A 15,504-nucleotide genomic window follows, 5' to 3' on the forward strand; every position below is an offset into this window, starting at 1 on the left:
GTGGGCAGATGCTATACATAGCATATGTACATATTGCAAAGTGACCATGAATTCACCCCAATTTATTTTGAAGAACTAAACAACTATGAGGGCAACATGACTAGAATTTTACTCATCTACTGAATCTGCGATGAACCTTTATTTTAAATCTATGAATACCTTGTTCAGGCGTCTCCTCTTCCTGTCTCATTCCCCATCCAGACTGTGGGCTTGGCGAATTCCGTCCTCTTCTTGAATAATAATTCTGGACATCAGCAGGTAAAGTCTTTCTCACAGCCCAGCTGGAGGCAGACGTCCACCCAGATCTATCAGCAGGTGTATCAAAAGAATAATCCTGCTCATTCTTATGTTTGTATGGCTGATGTTCTGAGAACCTTGTAGTTTCATTCCCAGAACCATTTGAGTTCCCTGAGAGAGGTTTTCTATTCTGCCAGTGATTTTCACTCTGGTCTCCATACATGAAACCACCTCTGCCACGTCCACCTCTGCCCCGGTGACCTCTCCCTCGATTTGGAATCCAGCCTGAACCAAAGTTTTTATTCCAACCGTGTCCTGAATTATCATGTCTGTTGTCTTCCCAATGTGGTTTGTCTCTCTCTCTGTTCCTGCCCTCAGGAACAGAATTTATCCTTTCCATTACCCAATCTGGACAATCATTCCTCCGCTTGTCTGAAGAACATTGATCATCACTGTTTTTTTCTGTATTGTCCTTCTCTTTAAGATTTTCATTCTGTTTCTCTTGATCACTTCTTCTGTATCGATCATTTCCTCTGGGACTCCTCCAGCTGTCGTTTGACCATCTCTCTTTCCAACGAGGTGAATGACCATCCCTCTCATTTCTAGAGAATGAAAAACCTTTATTTCTTGTCCTAGATCGTGATCTTGACCTAGATCGTGACCGGGACCTAGACCATCTCCTATTTCTTCTCTCTCTATCACGATCTCTTCTTTGACTATCTCTATCACTGCTTCGAGATCTAGATTTTTGCCTTGGAGATGAATCCCTAGTTCTTGACCGAGAAGACGATCTCCTGCTTTCCCTGACAGTCTCCCTCTTTGGAGATCGAGATGGCGCTTTTTTCTCATCTTTGTGTGTCTCTCTTTTTGGAGACCGAGATAAAGATCTCTTTCCCTCCCTAACAGTTTCCTTCTTCGGTGATCGGGAGCTCCTGTCTATGGTTATCTCCCTTTTAGGGGATGGTGACTGAGATTTCCTGCCCTCTCTTCTAGAAGGAGACCAAGTTGTTGATGGAGAGTGAAATCTAGACCTCCTTGTTCGTGTCTTTTTGTCTTTTTTCACTTCTGACTGACACTCTTTTTCTTGAGGAATAGTTTCATCTTTTTCATCAGAAAGCCCTGAAACTGATGTACAGTTTGCTGCATCACACCCTACGGAGTCCATTTCTCCCTGCTCTGTAGTTTCAGCTGGTGGTAACTGTTCAATCTGAGGCTCGTTCTGGTCACTGCAAAATGAGTCGCAATCCATTGGTATCATTTCATTGTTATCTTCTCCAAAATGTTTATGTTCAGCATTTATCTGGGGTGACTCTGAAGTTCTACTCTCTTCACCTTCTGGCACGGTGTTCTCTTTTAAGGATTGTTCTGATGTACTGTCTGTAGAAGTATTGCTTATTAATGTATCTGGTTCTTTGTCTTGAACAGATTTAAAGCTTTGAGTATTTGTACTTGCACAGTCTTCTACTGTTTTTTCTTCTGCCCCAGAATCATCTATTTCTACAGCTTCTGTATGTTCTTGCAATTTACTTCTGGGGCTCTCTAATGGCTTATCTTGTTCCAAAGGTTTAGGATACTCCAGCAATTCATTTTCTGGACTATCTATTGACTGTTGTACTTTTGTCAAAGTATCTGTGTTCTCCAGTGATTCATTTTGAGGACTACACAATATTTGATCTGATTTTTCAGATGTTGCATTGTCACATACCTCATCTCTGGGACTAGCTCTTCTTTCCATTTGTTCAATAGTGTTTTCACAGATGTCCTGATTCTTAAGATCTACGTTTTTTTCAGTAAGACTTTTTACTTCAAATTCCTGACTTTCTCCCCCTAAAGTTAGTACTGGAGATTCTTGGACTGAAAAACCTGTATCTGCATCGCCTGAAGTGTCTTCATCTTTGTTATGTTCTCCTGTAGTTTCCTCAGTTTCCGTATGTTCATTACAGCTTTCCAATCCATTGGCAGATTCTGTTTCTGCATCATTTTTCTGTGGAAGGCTTGCACTACTGCTTTCATTATCTGACTGCTGGTCTTTATCTACTGTTTGAAGTGCTTCAGACTCAACAGTGTCATCATCATCTACTGAATCACTGGATGACTTTTCAGAACGAGCAGAACTTCTCAGTTTCTTTTTAGCCAGAGGTGTTTGTTGTTTAACTATTCTTTTAGACTTTCGTTTTGGAAGAGCTTTCTCTGATTCTAAAGAAGATTTATTCAGAGGTGGGTTGTTGCCATCAGGGGCGCTGCACCCAGAACTGCTTGACCGAGGTGAGCTCCGAGATTGACCCAAAGTCTCATTTTTGGTGTTCCGTGCAGACCTTCTTCTAGGAGTAGTATTAACTGACTTCCTTCTAGCCCCCCTAGAGCCAGATGAACCTGAAGCTTGCTTTTTCTCTTCTCCTTCTTGGGTACATGCGACAGCGTATCCTTTGCCTAAAGATAAAGCAAAATACATTAAAGTTTAATAATAACCATTTACATAAACACAGTTAAGAACATAAAATTATGTTCTCCCATTAAACAGATACCCTCATATAATGCAATGTAAGAGTCAGTATGAAATGCCGCCAGAGCTTAAGTAGCTAAAACCAGGTGTCCCCCAAACCCCAGTGCAGACCGATTCTCTTTAAAGAACAGAATCAAACTAACAAAGTGACGTGTTAGGCATCTGAAGGTACATTCAGAGGCGTAGCTGGATACATGGACAGCATCTGCAATCACAATTAAACTACTATTGATAAAACAATATCAATATTCAAAGGCAGTCACCATTTAAACCATTAGAAAAGCAACAAAAGCCTCTTTCTACAACTTACTACTTTGTTAGCAGAATCAAAAAACATAAAACTGTCTATTAAACATAAACACAATTTGATCATTTTAAGAGAATTAACTCCCCAAGCCTCCCCTCACTAGCCTTTAAAAGGCTAGAAAAGAGCACAGTACTATAATCATATCTTCTTTGTCGTGTGTTTACACAGTGATTCAGATTCTCCACAATAACTTGCCTGAACATGAAAGACATATCTATCTAATCTGGATTTTTGGATGTCTACTGCTCAGATTAACACTTAAGATAATGAAAAACACTACTGATTGTATAAAAGGTATCTTGTATTTAAAAGCAAATGAGTAGTAGAGGACTCCCAAAGTAGTTTTAGATGACTGTCACTATTTAAAGCATCTACTGTGACAGCCTCCCCAGTAATTACACTAGGAAGTGACTACACTATGGTTAACCAGCAGTTACTCATCCACATGTGGCAGTCTCAAACCATCTTCAATCCTATTATAACAACTATGAAAACAAATCAGATATTAAATATTTGTAATGTCACTTAACTAACATCTGTGGTAATTTTCTTCAAGGGAGAAGAAATCAACTTGCAAGAATAAAAAAATCAGAACAGAAATGGAACATGGAAATCCTGACAGAGCTAAAAGGCAAATTATTATTGTGGCACTTTCAAAGTCTACTTGTAAAATACAAGCAGCTTTTTAGCATACCTTGCTGCTCGTAAAATTTTAAACAAACAAGATTCACAAGCTTTGTACTTGGACGAATTGTTTCAGCTCAATGAATCTTTATTTTAAAATATTTTAATCATGCACAAGAGCTGTATAATATCAGCCTAAGTCATAACAGAATTTATAGATTCAGTAATGATTTTTTAGGTCAAATTACTAAACAAGGTATTTACATGCTAAAAGCATGTAAAAAACTGGAGCATCTACAAAGATTCAGGCCATAGCTTTATGACCAGTGATACTTGTATGCCTCTGTGCACAACTTTGTAAGCAAGTACCAACTGCTACTCTGATGCAAAAATGCCTATTTTAGATGTAACTAAGAGATGAGGGGAGTGTAAACAAACAAACTCCATGCTATGATTTTCCATGCACAATTTGTTAAGAATCACAAGGTTATTTTTTCATTTTTTTCTTATCTATTTTTGTCATCTCTCTCCTGTTTTTCACCTTTGCAGAAAGTCTGTGTTACCTGTGTTTCCCTCACCTTCTGCCTTTTTTTCCATCTCACATATTTCCTGTAAAAGGAGAGCTTGCTCCCTTCTTCTTTAAGTATTTGCCGTACCTATCTTAACAGTGTTCAGGTTACGTTTCTCTTGCTTTTGTCCTTAGCATTTGTTGCGCATCTTTATCCTCTCCTAAGCTGCTATACAAAAAACTGAATGGGGAAGGAACACTCACTCACAGAATGTGACCAAATCCTCAAGGGACATCTTCACATCCAATATCCACTAGTTTCACTAGAAAATTTGAAGACACTGCCTCTTATTCCTGTATACTCCTTACTGGTAGGAAGTCTTCAAGTCAAATCTGAAGATGACTTAAAATTTTAGTGTGCACATATTTTAGTGTGTCTTTCACTTTGTCCACAGTATAAGTAATATATTACATTAAACGTCTGAACTCTGGTTCAGACGTGGCAAAAGCATATGGAAATATATAAAAATAACTTAAGAATTTATTTGCTTTGTCTTTTCAGCATGGTAATTTTACGTTTACAAATCACACCTTTAAAAGACAAGATGGAATGCTTATCTTAGAAGTATCTAAGTTCTAACCAAGACAAATAAGGAATTAATTTCAATTTATATTTAAAATATTTTTCTTTTCTTTCCCTGTAAAGATTCAGATTCAAAGTCTCTTCCTCCTCTCAAAAGACAATGTAAGGGATTTATTTTCATGTTCTGCATTAGGAGTTGACAATGTTATCACTATTTGCACATCAATTACAGAAACTATCAATGGCAATTAATTATATGTTCTAAATAGTCTAATGTTGCAAACTAATTTGGAGTTAATTTAAATACTCTTCATCTAGTAAGATTTTTTTTTCCTGCTTCCAGTACGTATTAACAAAGAAGCCTGACTGTATAAAGTGAAAAGGGGAAAGGAAAATCAAGAGAGAGGAGCTGGCATATACACTCATTACTACTAAAACCAGAAACAGTTAAGCATCAGTAAATTGCACTGCCAAAGCTCAGAGGCCTGAGGAAGTAAACTATCCATTTCTCACTGGCGAATGGGGAAGAGAAACAAGTACCTTTAACAAGAATGCAGAATATGAAATAATAAAGTATCTTTTCCATCATCCTATTACTTAATTCTTTCCCACAATTCACTTCCTCAATTCATGTAGGCCTAAAGAGACCCAAATCTCTCCCGCCTCTTTGCCTACTAGTAAAATGAAAGTAGCATAATTCCAAATTCAAAGAAGGCATTATCTCTGGCCTTAAAAACAGCACTCCTTTGTTTCCGTTTCTTTGAATTTGTGCAGCCAGTGGGAAGAGAACCTACATTCTTGATGAGTATGGAGAGACAAGCAGTTAAAGCAACTGGAGGAAGCTAATTCTTTCTGTATCTTGTCTTCTGCTAAATTCCTGCCAGATCCTGGAGCTTGAGCACCTTCACATGTTTTTGCCCTATAAAGCTTTCAGGTATACTGAAACAGATGCATATACTGCAGCTTCCTGACTATTCTTGTCCATCAGGAAATAGTTTGTTCCTTACACTGCACAGTATACCACTAAAATATGTCAAGCAACTCAAAGTATCAAAATGTAATTTATCCTTAATAGGAAGAGTTGCAACATGAAAGAAAAATTTGAATTTAGGAATAGAACTAAGTTACATAAACATACCACTTTTTAAAACAAGTATGTTATGTTCTATATTCCAATTTCAGAAATAGGTCAGCTGGTTTTGAAATACCATCAAACTGCATCAAAACATATTTTTTTTTCCCTTTTAACTATAGCTGTATGCTTTGACTTCTGAGAATCATGTTGTAACACTACTCCACATTAGCTATAAATAAAAGTTACAAAAAAAAAAAGTTTACCAAAGTTTTCCAAAGGCCTGATATTTGCTGGAAGAATTGTCCCTGCCACTGTAGTAGAAGTAATAAGAAAGGTCTCAGTTTCAGCTCCATAAGACATTAAAGGAATTCTGGAAAATAAAATCATTAACATTAGTTGTTTTAGTTGTTTTTAGGAAGTTTTAGAAACAACGCAGAAAACCATTACACAAGCATGACACTTCCTGTTTCATTACAGTTGAAGAGAAAGGCAAAGACAATAGAGAACAAAACTTTCCTTCTTTCAAGCTTACATTAAGGCCTAATCTACTCAAACAGTTTGAAGAAAGCACGCTATGTCAAAGGAACATACATTTGGCTTTCTTCAAAGTCAAACAGAACTGTAACACAAGCAACCTACACCAAATCAGTAGGCTATACTACTGGAAATAAAATCCTGAACACTGATCTAGCACTTCAATGGAAGAACTGCTTTTTCTGCAGAAAAAAATGAAAAACAGTCTACACATCACATCAATTTAGTCACTTTCTTCTTTTCTTTTCTTTCTTTTTGAGCACACTAAATATGTGAGTATTCAGACTACACCAGAAGAGCAAACCTGGGGGAAAAAAGAATTTTAAAATTACCACTAAGTTGGAATGGAACTTCCCATAAGGAAAAACATATGTAAAAACCAAACAAACTCATTATTTAAATACTACATGTGGCTTTTAATTTTAATTAAAAATCCCCTTTACTTACTCAATTTTCTTTAGCCTGTTTTATGCCAAAGACAGTTAGAGGTATGTAATGAAATTAATATCACTGACTGAACCTTTTTTTTTATCTGTTATTTTTATGCTTTTGTTTTATATTCATGAAAACACCCTTAGAATACATTTTAACACTCATTTGTTCTCTGACAAAAAAAAAAAATTACGTTGTGCTTCATTTGATAAAATTCTTCTTACAGAAAAGTGTCAAAACCAATCCGTGAAGGAAGTTTGGGGGCAAAGAGGAATCAGAATCAATCTTCAAATAATGCAAATGTAGTCTGATTTCTAATGATAGTAATAATTTTAAGAACACATTTACAGTACCTTGTAAGTAACAGAAAAGACATTTAAACTCTCATTTTTGTGAGAAAGTGACAAAGAAGCTTAAGTAAATGGAGTTACTATGCTCATCCTAAGTATCAAAAAAGAACTACAACATACAGAAACTATTTACATAAAAATAGCATGCAGCAAATACAAAAGGATTAGCAACTTACACACAAACATAGTTTAGTTTTATGATCAAACGATATTCTACCTGAAAAGCAATTTGAATTCAATCAAATTCCAAGCTTGAAGTAATATATTAAGATCAATTGCACTATGAATATAGAACTTGTACCTTTCAACTCTAGCAAGCACAGATGAACAGGACAATTCCAGTTCTTGTCTCTTCTGGCTGATCGCTGCATTGACTTCTGTGAATTCTGTACTAAAATACAAATTTCATGACATTTAAAATAACCTTGTCTGATTTTGTATTTCAATATCTGCTTTTATCAGTTACTAATTTTTAAATCTAACTGTATTACAACTTTCAACAGTTATGATGAAAGCATACTTTTCCTTCTAAACCATATATTTGTAAACATAAGAGAAGTCCTAAATAAACTTTTAGGCAGAGTGAACACAAAACAGGAGATGAAATGTGTCTTCTGGGTGGGATTGAAAGATGGAAAAACTTTGTATTCCTGACAAATTAATACTGTCGTGTGCATGGCAAAAAGGATTTTTCATTTATAGACTGTTGAAAACACACAGACAGTAATTTTTTCTTTGAGTCTGTATTATCCAAATAATGTTATTCCAGACCATTCTTCATCTGTTCTTCTTCTACCTTCTCAATCATAAATATTTGTCATGCTCCATCTTAAGTATTAGGTTCACTAAGCAAAATTACTTCATGTACATTTAAAGTGTTCCTTTTGGAGTCACAGAGCAACAACAGAAACAGTTGTTTCTGCTACAGAACAGGAGGTTTACTGTTAACAATTTTACTAACCGCTGTTGTAATACCAGGACTAGCGCTTTCCTATTCAAGGCTTCAATTTTGCAAGGACTTCAAATATCAGCTAAATTCCTATTAAATCAATGAGATTAAAAGCACACGCTTAAGTATTTTATGCTGAACACACAACAGATATTGGGATGTTGATTTAACTGTACCAATTTTGAAGTGTTTGTGTTTATCTTTTAAATCCTGGTTTGCCATGATATAGAAGTTGTTGAACTTCAAAATATTTCAAGGCAGTAATATACAGATAGAAGCAGAAGAAACTATAGTATCTACAATATAGTAACTCATCACTTCGTATTGCACGCTATTATATACTAACCAGTCATTTCTACAGCTAAGAAAGGATTCTTCATTGCTACCACCGGCCGGAAGCGTACTATAGAAATTAGTCCTGAAGCACTCATTCCAGCAGGTCTTTCTTCTGGGCTACAATTAAAAACATCCAAAATGAAATAATTAGCATTTAGCGCATAAAGATGCATTGAAATTAAATGTCAGCTAGGCTTTAGCTCACATGAAGTTGGCACCATAGTAGCCCAATAGTTTTATACTGAAATTTGCCATTATATCAAACAAGTTTGCTCTATTCAGTCTCTAAATTTTCAACACCTGCTCTTTGCAGATAAAGCTCATTTTTAAATCGTCTTTCCACAGCACAATCTTTAATGCTTCATAAAAAAATTACATACAAAGAAGCCCAATCTTTACTATTTCACAATTCCCCTTTCTGCTACCTAATGAACCACAGTAAGTACAATGCTAGCACCCTCAGACAGACCCCTTCAGAGCAGTTCATTGCATGTCTGGTTTCAAACTAACAAGAAAACCTGATATAAGAGCTGGGATTCTTCTTTGCCTTCAGGTAGAATTAGAAAATTCAAGGTTGACTGGTGTGTCTGTTTACTGCACCCTCACACAAAGAAACAATACTCAGAATCAGCTTCATATTTCAACAGATACCACTTTCTATTTCAGTTGCTAACAATGCCTAACAAAAACATTGTATGCTAGTGCATTGCCTTTTCATTGTATTCAGAAAACAGCTTGACTCTGTTGCTATTGCTGTGCTCTGGGCTGGCTGCAATAGAAAAAAATCTGAACAATAATCCTCCAGACGCTGCTTCCAGACTACCAAACTGACACACTTATCTACAGTGACCTGTTTTTGCCACTTGTATCATATCACCTAAAGGGCTAATGTCAACCTGAATTTGTCTGAAACATTCCTGTTCACTCCCTACCAGTTGTATTTTAAGATGGAAACTTACAGGGTCTTTCAGCAAATATTTACTCTGAAGAAAAATAAGCTTTGTAATAAGACATATGTAAATGTGCACTCAAGCGTGTAGTCATTTTCTACATGCTCTATCAAACTTCAAACTTTGGACCATGCCCTATTTCATCACTGTAAGTAATAGTTAAGTTCCTCCTAACATGCTGTTTTCAGAAATGCTTTATTTTAAAGATACTCTGAATTTTAACACTAGCATTTCTCCCTCTGTCAAAAAAGGATATCTAAGCGTCCTGTAAATACCTTTATGAAGTGGCTGTTAGTAAATCAGTGCTTTCTTTCAACTTTTGAACATACAGTGTATAATTGAGCTCTGTACCTCCTCCCAAAGGTTTGGGGGATTTATCTCTACTTTTGTTCATGTATGTTTTCTGTAACAGGTACTGTTTGAGATATTGATGCTATTCACCTGTATAATAAATCACTGAAACAAGATATGAAAGTTTTCATCAATCTTGAAGCTAAATTAGTGCTCGATCTACCACTCAGCCCTATCTTTCCAGTTCAAAACCTCTTGAAATCAAAATGAAAGCTTTACTTTAGCTTTACATGGTGGCAGAACCAAAATTTCTAAATACCTGACCTAGAAGAGGAAGGCTGGAGTTAAAGGTAGCCCTAAGAACCATGGTGTATAAGCACCAAATAAACATGACCACTCAGGCCACCAGCTACTCAAAGTCAGCTGACAAAGTACGTGCCCATAATATTACATGAAACAAGACAGCAGGCAAAATAAGGACTTGAATACAGACTTTCCTCCTTTTCAAACTTAGGTAAGACTAAATAATGGACAGCAACATTTACACTTAAAAATGAAATCAATTACTTGCAACTATTTCATGCACATATATTTACAGGTATAATTATATACAGGTAATACAGGTATAATTTTCCTGTGATCAGGAGATCATTGATCACCAGCTTGTGTCACAGAGACCTGAAATACTTCTGAAAGGAGGGAAAACAAAGCAAACAACAGAGCCTTTATAGCTCTTTACTTATTGTAAGTGGAATTTATATTATAGGTTAAAATTTATGAACAAAACAAGAAGCCTGGGAATGCAAACATTCCTAAAGTAATCTCCCGTTAAAAGCCACCTTGGTGCAAACTAGAATGTCCATGGCTTATTGGACAAATAATATTAACCACATTACTTAGTTAATTACATCTAAGCATTTTCATAAAATGAATGAAAACCTTCATATCCTTCATATAATGATACTTAGGTTAAGAGCTTGCAGCTGATCCCACCTTCATTTGATGAAGAAAGATGAAAAGAGGTTATGGAGTCTTATAACAATGTAATCTAAATGAAAATACATACCACTACAAAAATATCTGGGAGAGAACCTCATATCACCTAGCACTATATTCTAAGAGCTTCCTTCAAGACAAAACAAGACAAACTAAAAAGGTTTGGATCATACTAGAATTAACGAATAGAAAAAGTCAACTAAAAATAAGCAGAAAGGTAGTTAAAAAAATGCTTTTATGAAAAAAATGTTTACAAATGTCTCATCATCAGAACCAACCTTGTTTATCTTCACAGACAAAGCTTTCCTGGTTCGTTTGTCATACAAAATATTACCTGTGAGAAATAAGAAGCAAAACTTTTAATCTTAACTTAAATATATTAGTTCTTAATTGTTTGTCAAAATCATTAATGAAATGAGATGGTAATGAAAATGTATCTGAAGTTTATTTACAATGTGTTTACACATAAATTCAGTAAAATTAAAATGTACTTACCTTCACAATAGCTTTTTATAACATCAACCAGTTTTTACCTCTTCAGATACTTGCTTAACTTCAGGAGTTATGAACACACTCAGAACACAATACCCATCAACCAACCCTCTCAAAATGTTACCCCCAAAATACTGCCAAGTGCTTCTTGCTCCTGAACCCTCAGCAAAATCTTCTGTTTCTTTGCTTATCGTTAGCTGTGCATTAACTTTCTGTCCCAGAAAATGATTCACGCTGAAACCAAATCCAATTCACTTGTGACTGAGGTTGAAGAGGTAGTCTTGCCAGAAAAATGAGTATAGTAATGTCAGATATTGCAGCTTTATTCTCTTAAGCTCCAAGCTTCTATTCCTTGGCATTTGGTTTAGAAGTGCAAATGTAAACAATAATAATACAAAAAATTACCCCATCAAGAAAAGTACTTCTAGAGTTCCATAATAAAAAGCAGCTTTTCCAGCAAATAGAGAAAAAATAATGACTTACTGTATTTTTTCTTCACAACTTTGCTCAATTTTGCTGTAAAAGGTCCTCTGTTTGGACACAGAGCTCTTCTGTGAGATTAACAAAAGATATTACAAAAGCAGCAACATTTATGGGCATACCTAAATTATGAGTATATACACCCAAACAAAAACAGTTCCTGTTTCAAGGAATTTTTTTTTTACGCTCATAAACCAACATTCTGACTGCTATTAAAACCTGAACTTGTATCCAGCATATCATCTTCCATGACTTAAATGCCTCGAAAAGCTTGAGGATGAAAAGAATCCATGTACACAACAAAAGTTAATTTCCTGTATTAAATCTGAATGCTTAATTTTGCTTTCTTTCATGGCAACTTGTGACAGGTGTCACAAACTTCTTACATAAATATTAAAAGAATATTGAAGTCAAAGGTGATTCAGAGAGTTGCAAAGATCAATCTTATTTATTTTCTAATAATAGCCAAAAAATGGTAATTTACTTCCAAGTTATCTTTTCTGTAGTGAAGTGTGCTTCAAATTTAACCTCAAGGACACTGCATACATCATATACTCAATTAAATGCTGGCTTCAGGTTATCACTATTTAGTGAAATTTATCTGTGTAATCCCAAACTTTATTTTATACAATACAAATGTGACAAAATTTTTCAAAACATGAATGGCATTTCCATACTTCCATCTCAGACTCACTAGACTGAAAGCTGTAGTTGACTACAGCTGTTTTATACTAAAACTTGGAACACCACCACTATTTATTGTAACATGCAAGAAAAAAAGCGGTTGTCCCTTTAGATAAGTGAAGATTGGTATTATTAAACCATGTCCCAGCCACAAACATATTAATTAAAATTAGTAAGAAATTTGTCAGATGTGCTTGATAAAAATGCTACTTCCAGGTCTGAATGCAAGAAATATGTTGCTCCTTACTTATTGCTCGCCGGAATATTTGTTGGAAATAGATCGGTAAACTTTATTAAAAAATTCCAGGCTATACATTTTATAAGATTTCAACTTATATTTTGGATATTCCAAATTAGAATGTTTTACATTAAGTGCGCTACCAACCTCAGGAAACTTCTCATCTTTGTATGGCTATATTTTTCCTTATTGCAGGCACAGTTTTCCTCTTCTTTCTTCCTTTGCTGTTGTTTTACCTGAACCTGAATTGAAAAATAAAGTTGATCCAGTCTAGAATCTCAATAAACATGGGCTTTGAATACGTTCAAAGTCTTTTAAGGTCTACAGAAAAACAAGCTCCAGCAGAAGGACTTGAAACTCTCAAATCATAGATTCCTTAATTTCTCAATTCACAGATTTCAAAAAGAAACAAAACAAAACACACCTTGATATGTATATTGACTGTGCCTGAGATGCACAGTAATTCCACAACTCCAAAATTCCCTGACCATTCAGCCTTCCATGGCAAGTACCTCAAAAGCTATGCATTTTCTTTGATAGTTTGGTAACTGAAAAAATTTAAACTAAGTTGGTTGACCTGAATACCTAAAGGTCAGCTTTGGAAAATGCTGAACTTACATTCAATTTCGAATGCTTCCTAATCATTAAAAAAAAATATTCAATTCTCCTCTAAAGTAATTTAAGTTACGGATTTCATATAACATTCCCCCTCCAATTTTCAAAATTCTGAGAACATAACACAATCTTTATTACATACTATGAAGTTACTTTAGTGATTACACTTTCATTAGCCATTTTATATTTCCTTATTCTAGAATCTTGACTTTATATGTAATTTCTGAAGCTATTAGCGTTCTAATTATGAATATCACAATGGATAAGCTGTCTATGTGCTGAAATTGCCCCTGCTAACATTGACCACTGTGCCAATGTTTCTCTATCCCTACAACCCCTTTTGAGATCAGGACCCTTGTTCTTTGTCTACTTTTTATAGTGTACTTCTGTAAACAAAGAACCCTTCAAACTAAGTTTTGATATGGCCTTGAAACTCTTCCAAATTAAAACTTTAGTTTATCTGGTTTCTACTGCTTCTGTGATTCTTTAGAGCATAAAATACTATTTTTGGTTTTCCCTGAGAAGGAAATATCTGTGGCTGCCAGTCTGGTTGCTTTGCAGCTGACTACCTGAGGCTTCTTGTTCTGGAAGAACAAGAAATGGCTAGAGGGAGCCCGTTTGCTAAACACAGCAAAATTCAAAGCCAGCAGCTTAGGAATTACTTATAACCACAGCTTTGCCACAGAGTCTCAGAGCTGAGCACAGAAATATTAGCGTTTTTCAATACATATTTTCACGATCATCTATTGCATCTATTCAAGATCATCTATGTGCAACCAGCAGTGTTATTCAGAAGAACTGAAAGGTGGAAAGATTCAGAAATTTACATTCACCAAGGCTTAGCATTAATTGTTTCCTCTTGCTTTAACTAGTTTTTCTTCTATGAATTGAAGACTATGAACATACAAGATTGCATGGTAATTAATATACCAATTACATAAAAAAAACTAGTTTAAAAAAATACTTTGAGACCAATTACTAAACTTCTATTCCTGGATATATCAGGGATGCTCAAAGATACTATATAGGACCAATACCAACATTATTCCTGTATCACTATTACTTCTTGTTACTATTATTATTATTATACTGTAACTTTTACACAACATTGCATATATTTTGTTTGAAAAAACAAGAATAATTCCTAGCTTCAAATATATAATACAAAAGTTAAAGCTACAATAATTTTATTAGGAAACCTTATTAAACACAGACATATGAATAAAATCTTGCAGCATATCTTATGTGCTATTCAAGAAAATAAGTCTAAAACTTACCTTTACCTGATCTTCTAATGCATTAAGCCTACATACTGCTTGAAATGGTCTGCGATCAATAGGACATGAAGCCTGTGTCTGAAAAATGATTTTTCCTATTACAAAGTTTATAGTAAACTGTGAAAAATCTCTATTTTCTGTACTTTCATTCAATATTATAGTAGCTTACAGAAATACAGAAGTTTACAACTTGTTCATGTTAAGAACGTATTTGCACAAACTATGCATACAACCTAGTATTTTTTTTCCTGTAAGTAGATTTCTCCTCATGGGAAAACTCTAAAGGAAACAATAATGTAATCCAGAATTGCATTTAAAAAATTAATTTAACATGAAGTTTACATGAAATACTTTACATGAAGGCTTTTACATGAAGGCTTGTATTTTTTTTTAATCCCTGTGAAGTAGTGGTTTTATACCAATACACAAATGTCTTATTTATTTCTTAACGTCAGACAAAACACTAGCACAAAGTATCAAAAAACCAGTTACTTGGCATAGGTGGGGACAGATGCCAGTCAGAGCAGTTTCACTTCTCCATTTCAGAGTTCTGACAACTGTGGTGGAACTCACTGGCACATCTCAGTGTCTCAGGTACTAACCTTTTAAATTCACCAATGTCTTTTTTGACAGAAATCAAACATGGGACTCCCTACAAGTCAGTACTGCTTTAATCTCTGCTCCAACTTCTCAATCTTTCTTCCTCTCCACCACCAATGTATTGTTTTCACAGTTCTCTGCTACCTGCTAGCAGGTAAAGAGTCTTTTCATATTTAGCCTTTGACTTCCACTACACTGCAGCTCTTCCAGTATCTACCCAAAAGCATCAACACAGCCAGTTTCCAAATACAGCCAAAAATCCCAATGCACTGCTTGTCTGTTGTGCGTTGCCAGAAAACATTCTGGAATTTTTGCTGTATGCAGCTTCAACAAATATTTACATTTTTCTGCTTACCAGCTTTTCCCTCAAGTCTAACAAACAGAAGCGTAAACTGACATTCTATTATTAACAAGTAATAGCATTGGCAGCAACATAATACCAC

The 15,504-nt window shown here is 35.1% G+C and overlaps 1 protein-coding gene across 3 annotated transcripts in view; it reads right to left on the minus strand.

Annotated features, from left to right (window-relative positions):
• Nucleotides 1-15,504, minus strand: part of SCAF11 (SR-related CTD associated factor 11) — a 47,858-nt gene that overhangs the window by 8,444 nt on the left and 23,910 nt on the right. For 2 of the 3 annotated variants that reach the window (XM_048065904.2, XM_048065903.2), the window contains exons 4-11: nucleotides 14,462-14,539; nucleotides 12,717-12,811; nucleotides 11,651-11,718; nucleotides 10,954-11,009; nucleotides 8,449-8,555; nucleotides 7,455-7,544; nucleotides 6,101-6,207; nucleotides 160-2,667 (exon numbers count right to left, since the gene is read on the minus strand). In XM_048065904.2, the coding sequence (XP_047921861.2) occupies nucleotides 160-2,667; nucleotides 6,101-6,207; nucleotides 7,455-7,544; nucleotides 8,449-8,555; nucleotides 10,954-11,009; nucleotides 11,651-11,718; nucleotides 12,717-12,811; nucleotides 14,462-14,539 (3,109 nt within the window). The remainder of the gene's footprint in view (nucleotides 1-159; nucleotides 2,668-6,100; nucleotides 6,208-7,454; nucleotides 7,545-8,448; nucleotides 8,556-10,953; nucleotides 11,010-11,650; nucleotides 11,719-12,716; nucleotides 12,812-14,461; nucleotides 14,540-15,504) is intronic. The other variant, XM_048065902.2, reaches the window with a different exon arrangement.

The sequence above is a fragment of the Anser cygnoides genome, chromosome 1 (assembly GCF_040182565.1).
Source record: "Anser cygnoides isolate HZ-2024a breed goose chromosome 1, Taihu_goose_T2T_genome, whole genome shotgun sequence".
Taxonomy (NCBI): Eukaryota; Metazoa; Chordata; class Aves; order Anseriformes; family Anatidae; genus Anser; species Anser cygnoides.